This window comes from Phoenix dactylifera, chromosome 2 (assembly GCF_051530095.1).
Source record: "Phoenix dactylifera cultivar Ajwa chromosome 2, Ajwa_hap1_PhDact_Kaust_v1.1, whole genome shotgun sequence".
In the NCBI taxonomy this organism is placed as follows: domain Eukaryota; kingdom Viridiplantae; phylum Streptophyta; class Magnoliopsida; order Arecales; family Arecaceae; genus Phoenix; species Phoenix dactylifera.
The window spans coordinates 14755066-14767063 of record NC_143191.1 but is presented as its reverse complement, the minus strand read 5'-3'; the positions used below and the strand labels follow the sequence as shown (position 1 = coordinate 14767063).

The following is an 11998-nucleotide window of genomic DNA, read 5'->3' as shown; positions in this document are numbered from 1 at the left end:
GCATGTTTGATTGATCATAAAAAAGTGGCACATTATAAAGTGATTTATATTTGATTAAGAATCTACTTTTTTGAAAAAGATATATAAAATACATATTATACTCTTAATAAGGGAAAAGCCTTACTCTATTCTATCTAAAAATTAAAGGGACGTTTTTGGCAAAAAAAAATAACCTCAATTTCCAGCCAGGGGAAATTAAAATTTTTCATATCCCTTGTAGGTTTTTCATTTTCATGAAATATGAAAATCTTACTTCCATGAGAAAGATACCTTCCCGTCCGTCTTTTGAAAACTCCAACCAAATAAAAAATATTTTTTTATTTTTATATTCACCACACTTTTCTTCCTCCTCTTTCCACAAACCCAACAAGTTCTTATTTTCATCAAAATGCTTCTATTCCATCTCTTTCATTTGGAACCTTTAACCAAACATAAGCCACTTTTTCTTCTCGACCACATTTCCCCCTCCTTTTCCGGCAAACAGAACGAGCCCTTAGGGGAATTTGTATTCTTGATGCTGATTATAATTGTGATACTAAAAGAGTTTCAAGGTGGATCCATAAAATTACTTCCACATGAAAAAAAAAAAGAGAAAGAAAATAACCATTCAATCAATTGATTAATATCTATAGTAATACAATCTCCCGTGTGTAAACCTAGGTCTTCATTAGCTTTAATTTAAACTAAAATAAGAAACTTGCATCTAAAATTAAATAAGTATAGGATACCTTGCCACGCTGACAATTCAGGAAACAGGATCAAGGCAAGGGGTTGAGAAATTTGAGCTGCAGCAATGGAGATGACCCTTTGCCACCACCACCTAATCCAAGATAAGAGAGAGTTAAAAATATTCTGTTCTAAGGATTTTGTCGGAACCCGTCACAAGTTCTTATCAGACATGGATGCGGGTTTGATGCAGCTACAACTGGTGATCTTTCATCTTGCAGCCAATGACACGGTGTGCCAGAGTGAAAGAAATCTGTCATGAGGAACTAATAAACACATTTTAGGTCAACAATTTGGATTGTAACCAAATTCAATAGGCTTGGAAAACTAATTCTCTGAGTAGTTAGAATGAAGTTGGGTTTCTTTAATGAATATTAAAGCACCAAAAATCTTTAGAAATATTTCTACGAAAGCACAATATCATGATGAGGTTAAACATTATTATGGTCCTCTTCAATACTTGAGGAGGTCAGAGCCAAGAAACAACAAACTAAAATGGCTTAGAACTGGAACTGCATCTCCTTTGTGTATCCCAAATCATCCAGGTGGGTAGCCATAGCCTTGTTCATGGGAGGTGGGCCACATCTCAAAACCTGCCAATCATAACGTAAGCTCCGAATACCATGCACAAGCTTCTAAAAATCAGGAAATTAGAAACTAATCAAGCAAGAATATTTACAAGATTTCACAACTCTTGTGAGCCTGGTTATAACTATGTGTAAGTTCTTGCTTGTCAATTAGAAAATATTAAAACAGGGTACCTGGATGTCAGGTGCTGGTGCAGGACAATGCGCTTGAATCATTTCCTTTGAAACAAAACCAACACCACCATTCCAATGATCAGGGGGCTGATAAATTAACAAGCACAATCATCAACAGTCAGATAAAAATGTACGCAATAACAAGGATAAAGAAAGACCTAAGAAGCAGAAAGAGGTAAAAGAATTTGAAAGAGTATAACAGAAAGAACAGCCGATGTGCAAGGAATACAATTTATGTTACTCGTAAAACTGTCTTCTATGTTAGTTCATACTAGCAGCAAATCAAGGCATTAAAAGGAAAAAAAACAGAATTAGGTGAAGGGTGGGCACAAAGCACATGATATGAAATTTGATCAATCTGAATGAAGTAGACCTGATTTAACACGTAGTAGATTTTGAAGCGAGTTGGGTAGTTGCTGGCAAGGCCATCAAGTTCTTCCTGTATATATTATCAGTAAATGAAATCAATGGGGTTCTGATAAAAGAAAAATAGACATACTGGCAGTAATTTACCAACTCATATTATTCAGCAATTACAAAAACCTTTTCCGCAGTTAGGAGAATTCATCAACAATATAATTTTTAATTAAGATGATGGTTTAGTTGAAGCTACCTTCAGCAGGATATCTTCATACGTGACATTGGCATAGATAAGATAAACCTCTGTTCTGTCCTTCGGGTTTTCTAGTATTGCCCTTGTAACCTGGCATTTATGTAGAATGAGGAATTGAGGTATACAATTAAAAAATATATAGAAGTTCTTTTAGGTCCAATGATACCACAAAGAAATGCGACTATGGTTCACCTGAAACATTGGAGTTATACCAGATCCTCCAGCTATCATTCCAAATGCTCTGACTTGCCCAGGTTGGTATTTGAAACGGCCCTAGAAGCATAGAAGGCACTATATGTCATCTGATACAATTTTAAGCATGTAAAAAATGTGGGTATGCAGGCGCTAATTTGGCAACTTCTTTTAGGAGATGCATCAAGCCTTTTCATCCAATGCATATGAATACGGTGATCACCCAAGAGAAGCAAGTTAAACACTGAATGATGCTTGACTAACATCTTGTCTAAGATATGACTAAAACAGAATATGAGCCAGACAGCAACAGAGGTACAAGCATTATTTCCTTCCAACAGAACAATGTATATAGCAAGTTTAAGTATTGCTCCCCGATGCATGAACTTAAATCGATAAAACAATAACTTTTTCCCATGCATCAGCCAGTTTTTTAAACACTGCAGCAGAAGCCTAACCACCTTTAGTTTCCCTGGTAAAAAATCAATATCAATTCCCAAATGGCTAATGTTAGGTTCAGAGCTTGCCTTGATTGCTCATATTCGTATCCGAAAAGCAGGCCTCACAAATATCAGACGAGTAAGGTTTGTCATCACGATATCGGACCTCTTACTAGTACCATGCTGGTACAGTATCAGTATGCATGGAACGGGGTCGGTTCAAAGTACTGAGATTCAGTACAGTCCCATACTGAGTCTTGGTTAGGTACCAGTATAGTACAGTATGTCCGGTACGGATCCGTACGCACTAGTACCACAAAGATAAGGCTTATTAGCAGCGTTAGGATAATTATAAACAATTCTCCTGAAATAAAATCAGCATTTCATAATCATTATAGTAGAGGAGGTTTTTTGAGATGTGCTTTAGTTTTGCTACTAGGGTTAATATCTGTGACACAGATGAAACAATATCCTATATCAGTCCTTGCCATATTCCCTCCTATTCTGGACTCATTCACCTTTATAAGTGTCAAAACACAGTTCCATGAGCTTAAATTCCATAACCTATTGACCACCCTATCAGACAATTAAACTTCAAGATCTATGGCAAGTTTCTATCAAGATGCCATGAACAAAATATTGCACCAAATCAAAGTTCAGATTAGTCACAAAATCTTTCCTAAAATTTGATATGTAGGAAGTGCACTTGTTGGCCTCATTAAATTAGCATTGCTCCAGCAAGAGCATTGCATTTTGACTTGAAATAACTTCTCATTATGATTTCCCACAAACCATATAACAAATGAAATGAGGAATACATCTTTCCCAAAGGGTTAATGGACCTTAGAAAATTGCCAAAATTGATTATAATGTCATCAATCTCTCTTTTAAGCAACATATTCCAATGAAGCATTTGTTTTAGCAGAATCTTCTGTTCAACTCTTTCAGGGCATTACCGTTATTTATTAAAGATTGGGAAATGCTATTCGCCACTCTACAAAATGTTTGCACATGGCTTGAAGAATGCCATGAATAAAATGAGTTATACAAAACAAAGAAAACTATACCCGCATGTGCGACCAAGGAACTCATAGTTTTAGTTATTGGATCCAGAATTGGATCTGCATAGATCCAACATAAATTTAACCAGTCGCCATCTTATCCAGCACTAACCAGTACATCCTTGTAAAACAATCACTACAAGGAAAAAAACATTCAAAATAAATGCATAAGGATTTTTCTTATGAGAGCGCATAGGATTTCATGGTGGTTAAATATTCTTGGTTCAGCAGCTTGACTGAAGCATAATCATGCAATGCTTCGCAATTGCCTAATAAATTGCATAGTAACAGAGCAACAGTTTCATTTATGCCTTTATAAATCAGTTGGCGTACTGTGTAGCATTCGGTAAAATAAGCTTTTAAAAAATAAAAATAAAAAATTCTCAATAATGTGATAGAAAACTATGCTGCATTAGGATCAATTCTAAAAGGCAATACCATGGAAGAATCCACTAAATATCATCTAAAGGTGCAACCATGGGGAGCATATGGTCATCTGGTTAAGATTGACCTTTCTGATTCATTTAGAAAAATTATTGAATATCATTTAACATTAAAGAGTCTCATGTAAGTCTTATTTCACTATTTCATACCCTTATGGGCAGGGAGCAAGGATAAAACTAGATGAGCTCAAAAGCAAAATGCTAAATTTTATAGGAGAATGAAGGATGGTGCTGGAAGTAGAAAAGAAGAAATAAAATGTAAGCATGAGAAAAAAATTTTGAAGATGAAAAATTTCAAAGTGCCAAAGATGTACAAATATGAATACTTTTGCATGAAAAAAGCATTAAGGCATTCACAATTTGTGGGATTTGTTTCAGAATGGAAATGGTCAATATCCCTGAGTCCACCTCAAGAAGGGACTAAGGATTATGTTAGTAGTTATATAGTGTTTCAGGTACATATAAAACAACTAGCTTCAGACAAACTTTTTTATTTGAAACTGCACAACATCGGTAGATACATGATATTATGTTAGTCTTTGCTACAAACTTACTTTTGTCTTTATTATCTTCTTTCTCCCCTCACATTTCTCTATTTAAAGTTTTTTCCTATTTTTTGCATCTTTAACCATAAGATATGTACTCCAAGAAAACTTGCTTGGAAGACTAACAGCAAACAAGAACTAGCAAATAAAATGATCATCCACAATAAAATAAAATAAATAAAAGTACAACAAAACAAAAAGAGAGGGAAGGGGGCGTAAAAGTGTTGATTACATATTCACATCTCCCTCCCTCATATCTCTTTGTTCCCCTTGGTTGGATGTGATCTACTACCTCCAAATTTCTTACAGTCTAAAAATCATGTGATTTCAAGACTCTAGCCTATGCATCAAATGGAGAAAAACAGACAGTTCATCAAATTATTTAAATTATACGTTCTGACCACTTGATGCATTAGCTAGAAGTCTCCAAATCCCATGATTTTTTGTCTATAGATAGTTTAGAAGTAGTAGATCATATCTAACAACTCAGATCATCGATATCAGACTCCCATCTTCCACTTTCACCTGATCAAATTCGACTTGAAATCTAGTTGACCATATCTTAGTCTTCCTATAGGAATGAATGCAAGCATGTACTATATATCCACATATGTATGCATGTATGCATGAATGCATGAATGCCTCTATGCTGGCATGTATGTATATGCATAAGATGGACTTTGCTCTGACTAGTCCAATTAAATATAATTATAAACAGTCAAAACATCAAGTGACTACATTAGAAGCATTAGGATATGTACTTATGAGTAAGAGTCATATATAAAATTACAAATATTATCATGAACTCATAAGAAATAAACTTTTAATATAAGTGATAGATGATATTTATCAAAAATCAATATGCTCTTCAGGACAAAAAAATTGCCAATATGGTTGCCTTCCTTCTTTTAAGACTGATACATAGGGTCTAAGATTAGAGAATGCATGGATTTCAATGTAACAAAAGATGAAAAGCAAAGAGAGGTGATCAAGAAGGAAATAAAAAGGCATACCAAATGGGTGATCAAATTCGACATATAGGAGGCAAGTTTCTGGTTCATATGGGACACCATGCCCTTATCAGGTTTGATAATTAGGAGTACTCTTATTGTGTCACAAATTCAGAATAGTTCACGATATGATTGACTAAAACATAATAAAATGCCAATAGAGTTGTTTAAGGAAAATAGACAAAAAAGTTAGTAGATTAGTTAGAGCAAACAAGTAGATGTAAATAGGGGGAGCATGTATGCGTGCACATGTATGCTTTTGCAGTATACTGATAGTCAACCGACATGCAAAAGCAAAAGCAATGATTGTTATTATGTTGATTTTGTTATCAAACAAAAAGGAAGAATATACAAGGAAACTAGCTGTATAATTGCTGGCACTGAATAGGGAGGGTTACTTATGTACACTTGATGTACCACAAGTTTATAGGGATTACATAGTTATACCCAATGATTATCTAACAACTAGGCCATCTTCAGGGGCATGTTTTCAAGCTAAGGCTACCTATGTAAACAAATAATGAAGTTTTCCATATAAGAATAGTTATAATGAGTCAAAAGCAGAAGTCCACAAAAGAAGACAAATTGCACAAATTTTGTGGCAATCCACTTCAAAAGTGTCATTACAATTGTCACCTACCAGCGTAACAAGAAATTCTGATACAGGCTACCCTAATGGATTTAACATCTCAAGTAGCAAGAAAAGCACTTGTGCGCAAGTTGTTTGCTCGTGGAGACAATAAGGGTCAAAATCGATATCTGGCGCAACTGGGAAGCTACAATAAAGTGTTTGATGGACCTAAAAGGCCAGATAAAGGCAAAAATATGTCCTCAATGATAAAATACATTAATATAACAGAAAGCCGTCTTATTATAATTAGATCAAGTTGAACACAAAGGCAACCAATGGATCAACGTTCATTAAAATCACACCAAGAATATAAGAATTTTTTGATTCCTTTAACATCATAATGTGATAAATCACTATCTGCATAACTTGCTCACAGATACAATACATATAAATCCATGCCATGCACCACTGAATATTCATATGAATTTTGATGTATCCAACCAGTCAAAGTATACCGTGCGAATAATGAACTGAAAAAAAAAGTGCAAGTACGACAATAAAATATTTGAGAAAAATTGTGTTAGTGCAGAGCAAGATAAGCTTCTGCAGGTTCACAAATAAAATCTGTCTCCATTTTTCCCGAGTTAATCTAAGTTTGATAGTATCAGAATGTTAGAACAAAAAAAAAAAAAAAACAATAACAATACCAGTCTACTCTCTTAATTTTAATATATAACTAAGGCATCCAACATAATTCACTCAAATTTATTTTTAAAAAATAGTTTAACATCATGGTTGCATAAAGGAATTAATTTGATCTATTGCAACAGGAATCACCCCATGACAGAGTGCTCTTGATGTTGTAAAATGTCGTGTTAACACATGTATTTTGCAGAAGAAAACAAGAATGAATACCTTAGGTCCCTTCACAGACAAGCAATCTCCAACTCGCATTTCACGGAAATGATGAGACATTCTTCCTTGAGGATACATCTACACAATAATGAAAAGGAGAAGTCAGCAAAACTGAATGTTGCTAGATGATCCTGGTGCTGTTATTCTTGGGCAAAAAATGATAAAGAATTTTGAAACACCAATTAATGTACTGGAAAGGTTTATATTAAAAGAATAAGTGCTTTAAAGTTCAATCAGCACAAGATATGCCACATTAACATGCATACCTTTATAACAAGTTCAAAGTGCCCAAGATCAGAGTCCAGAGTAGTTGGTGTATATGGTTTGATAACTTCTTCATCAAGACTGTCCTTTCCCCTATTAGAAGCAATGATAGAATTTTAAGTACAATGAGAAAAATCACTCGAGCGAATTCAAAATGCAGTAGTGAGATGGGTGCGAATGGCAAGCATGTAAACAAAATGAACCAACCTGCAACTGATATGTTGTCCAATAGGAAGACCCAGGACAGAAGTAGGTGTAGGAAGAGTGAATCGAAACTTGGCCACATTATGACTCAGCTGCTTTTTCTCCACGAGTTTGAAATCCTTGAAGTTTTCAGGGTCCAAGCAACCTGGAAAAAGAAAACCATCCAAATGAGCATTATTTTCGATAAAACTTTTCTTCCTAACTGTGAGGACCCGTGCGGGTGTGTGTTTAATCCCACATCGGTTATTCGCTGGGTAGATCTTGGGTACTTATACAGGATCAAGGAACCCAAATAATACCTTCCGGCTAGCCATTTTGGGTGAGATCCTGGGTTGTTAGAAATGGTATCAGAGCGGACCCGGCTCATAACCTATGTGGACTAGGGGACACTGCAGCACGGATCTATTGGGGCTGACCACGGGCCAATCGTGGTGTTTGTGATTAGATTTGAATAGATATGAACCCTTAAGCCTGACGAGGACGTCAGGACTTGAACGGGGGGAGTATGTGAGGATCCGTGCGGGCGTGTGTTTAGTCCCACATCGGTTATTCGCTGGGTAGATCTTGGGTACTTATACAGGATCAAGGAACCCAAATAATACCTTCCGGCTAGCCATTTTGGGTGAGGTCCTGGGTTGTTACAAATGGTATCAGAGCGAACCCGGCTCATAACCTATGTGGACTAGGGGACACTGCAGCACGGATCTATTGGGGTTGACCACGGGCCAATCGTGGTGTTTGTGATTAGATTTGAATAGATATGAACCCTTAGCCTGACGAGGACGTCAGGGCTTGAACGGGGGGAGTATGTGAGGACCCGTGCGGGTGTGTGTTTAATCCCACATCGGTTATTCGCTGGGTAGATCTTGGGTACTTATACAGGATCAAGGAACCCAAATAATACCTTCCGGCTAGCCATTAAAGGTATTATTTGGGTTCCTTGATCCTGTATAAGTACCCAAGATCTACCCAGCGAATAACCGATGTGGGACTAAACACACGCCCGCACGGATCCTCACACTAACAATCAATGGACCATCATTACAATTCACTTTCCAGTCACCTACTATTCTAAAGAATAAAACATAAAGCCTTCATATTGTATAATAAAGATGCGAAAGATGTAATCTTCAAGCAGACAACCACAGAACAGTAATCTACTTCAATAAGCTTCATTTCCCAAATCTAAGAATTGCTTAATCAAACAAACAAACAGAAAACGTTAGAGTTGAATCATTTCATGAGGACGAGGCATGATCTAGTGATTTTCAACAGCACTTGGCGATCCACCGTTCCACAGATAGATAAAACCACCATTCAGCATCCAGAAAACCCTCGAACAAATGCATATGACAAGACAGTCACAACCACCCCAATAGGAACAGAAACAAGATGCTTTTTATCTACAATCAACGTTCAGTTCCAGGATTTAAAGATCAAAACAGAGTCTTTGAATAAATAGAAGCCACACACAAAGACATAAATCGGGAAAAATCGCAACTTGTAAAGAAACTCAAAGTGAAATAACAAATCCAAACTCTCGAGGGCCGGCCCGTACCCTTGGGTTTCTTAGTGAGGTAGAGGTAGGCGGCGCCGGCGGCGATGGCTACCACGGCGACGGCGATCCCGGCGATCTCCACGCTCTGGGACTGTGACGACTCCATCATGGAACACTCTCCCACGCTCTTCTCCACTCCTCTCGTTCTGCTTTTGTTCTACCGTCGCTGCGACGGCGTTGGGTTGGGTGGAAAGGAGAGAAGGGATGGTGAGAAGTACACAAAGATTCTGGTCTGGTCTCGGGGTTTGGTGCGTGCAGTTGAAGGGACTTTTCCCTCACCTACCACTTCTAAAATTTCGAAAAAGGGACCGACAAATTGAACCCTATATATTGTGGAGGGTAACTTGTGTGGTGATAAGATGTGGCATTTCGGTGGGCCAGGCAAGTTTGTTTGATTTTGGTGCATTCGTTAGGTATCTTTTTGGTGCAAGGACGAAGAGGATCTACGGTGGGAAACCCTTTCAACGGCTCACCGTAGCTGTGATGGTTGGTCAACAATGGATGCGTTGGGCAAGAGGGGATTGTTTTCTTCTGAACTTAACGGCTTTTACATTAGCCTCTCTCTTCCTGACTTTGATTTTTATTTTTTAAAACTTTGTAAAAATATAATATTTTTTATAAAAATTAGTTAATTATTGATTTTGCAGGTTTTTGTGATTTTTTTTGAATCATTATATCTTTGCCCTCGTAATTTGATATAAAAACTAGTAAAAATAGACATGCATATGCGCAATAAATCATTAATCAATTAAGTTTAGAATTTAAATAAAATAAAGTAATGTTCTTCCAAGTAGAGCATAATCTCATAAATGGATATGGGATCAAGAAAGCAAGAAAATTGGAGTTCGACTAGATTGCGAGCAGAGTTATAAGAGAAGAAGATCAGTTGGATTGGAATGAACAAGGCAGAGGGAAGCAATCCTCAAGTAGGTCAGGAGACGATCGCCACATTTGAGATTAGACATAAGTTAGGATATGGTCACAATTTACTAATAAATTTTGTAGTATATACGACTATTGAACATAAGAGAGGTCGGCTGTATTAGATGGAGGGAGAATGGAATTTTTGGTATTCAGTATAAATGGAGAAGATCAAGATTCAATGTTTAGAATTATTTTTAGATAGAAATTATTTCTACTTTTATATATAGTATAGATATTTTCTAAGTACACACTGACTTATTGTATGTCTAAATATATTATCAATATAAATGCATTCACTTCGTGGTGACGGCTTTTGGGCGCAAAAGTTCAAAGCAAATCATTTGTGAGAAATAATTTTAAGCCTTTTTTTTATGAACTATCTATTATGCATGTGCACATGAACATGGCTGCAAAGAAACTTAAATTCAAAATAATAAATATAAAATTATTCCACTAAATATATGAAATGGAACAAGGTCATCTCGTTTCAAGTCTGAATTAGTTTATTAAATCCTTTGTACCTATAGTTGTTAAGATTAAGCTTTTTTTATAAATTATTCTAACCAATTTTAGCTAGGAAAGATACCTAATTTATTTAGACCGATGATATAACCGATTTATGAAATATATCCTACATATGTGGGCTTGGCTAATAGATAAAAAGAGCTAAGAATGAGGCATTCATCGAAGCCATTGTTCTCGCATCTTGAACAGTCTTGGAGTAAGAGAACCCATTCAATCTTTTTAGTACCCATTCAGCTTCATGAGGATTGGAGCTGGGTATAGGTTAGAAAGGTGAGGTTAGTCCCTTCTGATCTATATCACTTTAAAAACATTCTTAAGCCGTTAGTAATTGAAATCTACTAAATTGAAATTCTCATAATCTCTAAGGTAGGTATTAGTGCATGCTATAAACAATTGAAGGCCAGTTAGGATGATTCGGTTGAAAAATTTATAAAATTCATGGGTCCGACTAGCACAACCAACAAAATCATAAGATTATAAGATAGGCAAGACCTATGTTCATAAATACCTAGGAGTGATTTTAGAGTGGGCGAGTCCGAATCTCATAGGGAGAGAAAAAAAAAAGCATCATTAGATTATAATTTGTGCTATATCTATATTCATAAATATCTAAAAATGACTTTGGAGTAAGCTGACCCAAATCTCATAAGAAGAGAAAAAAAAATCTCTTCCTACAGAATTTGGCTCGGTGTATCTTAAAGTTACTTCTAGTTATTTATAAATATAGGCCTAGTCTAATATGTAATTTAATGATTTTGCTGATTGTATAACCTACAAATTTCTGAGTTGCATACTTTTTCGAGAGAGAAAAAAAAACAACCAAGTTGTATAATTGATCAAGAGGATTTAGCATCCAAAACATCAGGTAATTATATTTATTGGTAAATGAAAATTAGTGGGAGGTTATTCTCCAAAAAGAAAATCGGTGGTAGGTTGGTGCAGGCCGCCTCTCTACTGAAACGGGATTAGGTAGGCGGCAAGCTCTGGTTATGATATTTACGGATTTTTCTTTTAAAGTCGTGGGTTTCTTATTCTACACGCACTCGCTTTTGAGCCCGCAGATGTGAAGTGTGAACCAACCGCAGTCTTATAGTTGATCTCGCGGGTCCGCAAACTTAGAGACTTGGGTCCATGTCTTACGTTAGCTCATCTAATAATCTGTCCCTTTCCATACCACGGCTGGAATAATATAATATAAATAATAGTCAGACGTCACACGCCAGTCATCCTCCTACGTTAGACGACT

At 36.2% G+C, this 11998-nt stretch overlaps 1 protein-coding gene across 1 annotated transcript; it reads right to left on the bottom strand.

Annotated features, from left to right (window-relative positions):
• Positions 1 to 578: 578 nt before the first annotated feature.
• On the bottom strand, positions 579 to 9546 carry LOC103720246 (NADH--cytochrome b5 reductase 1-like). The gene is made up of 9 exons (XM_089928759.1): positions 9304 to 9546; positions 7749 to 7890; positions 7544 to 7634; positions 7278 to 7355; positions 2293 to 2373; positions 2101 to 2190; positions 1861 to 1926; positions 1488 to 1574; positions 579 to 1319 (listed from the first exon to the last, which is right to left on the bottom strand). The coding sequence occupies exons 1-9, from the start codon at positions 9410 to 9412 to the stop codon at positions 1227 to 1229; spliced, it is 837 nt and encodes a 278-aa protein (XP_089784885.1). The 5' UTR covers positions 9413 to 9546; the 3' UTR covers positions 579 to 1226.
• Positions 9547 to 11998: the final 2452 nt, after the last annotated feature.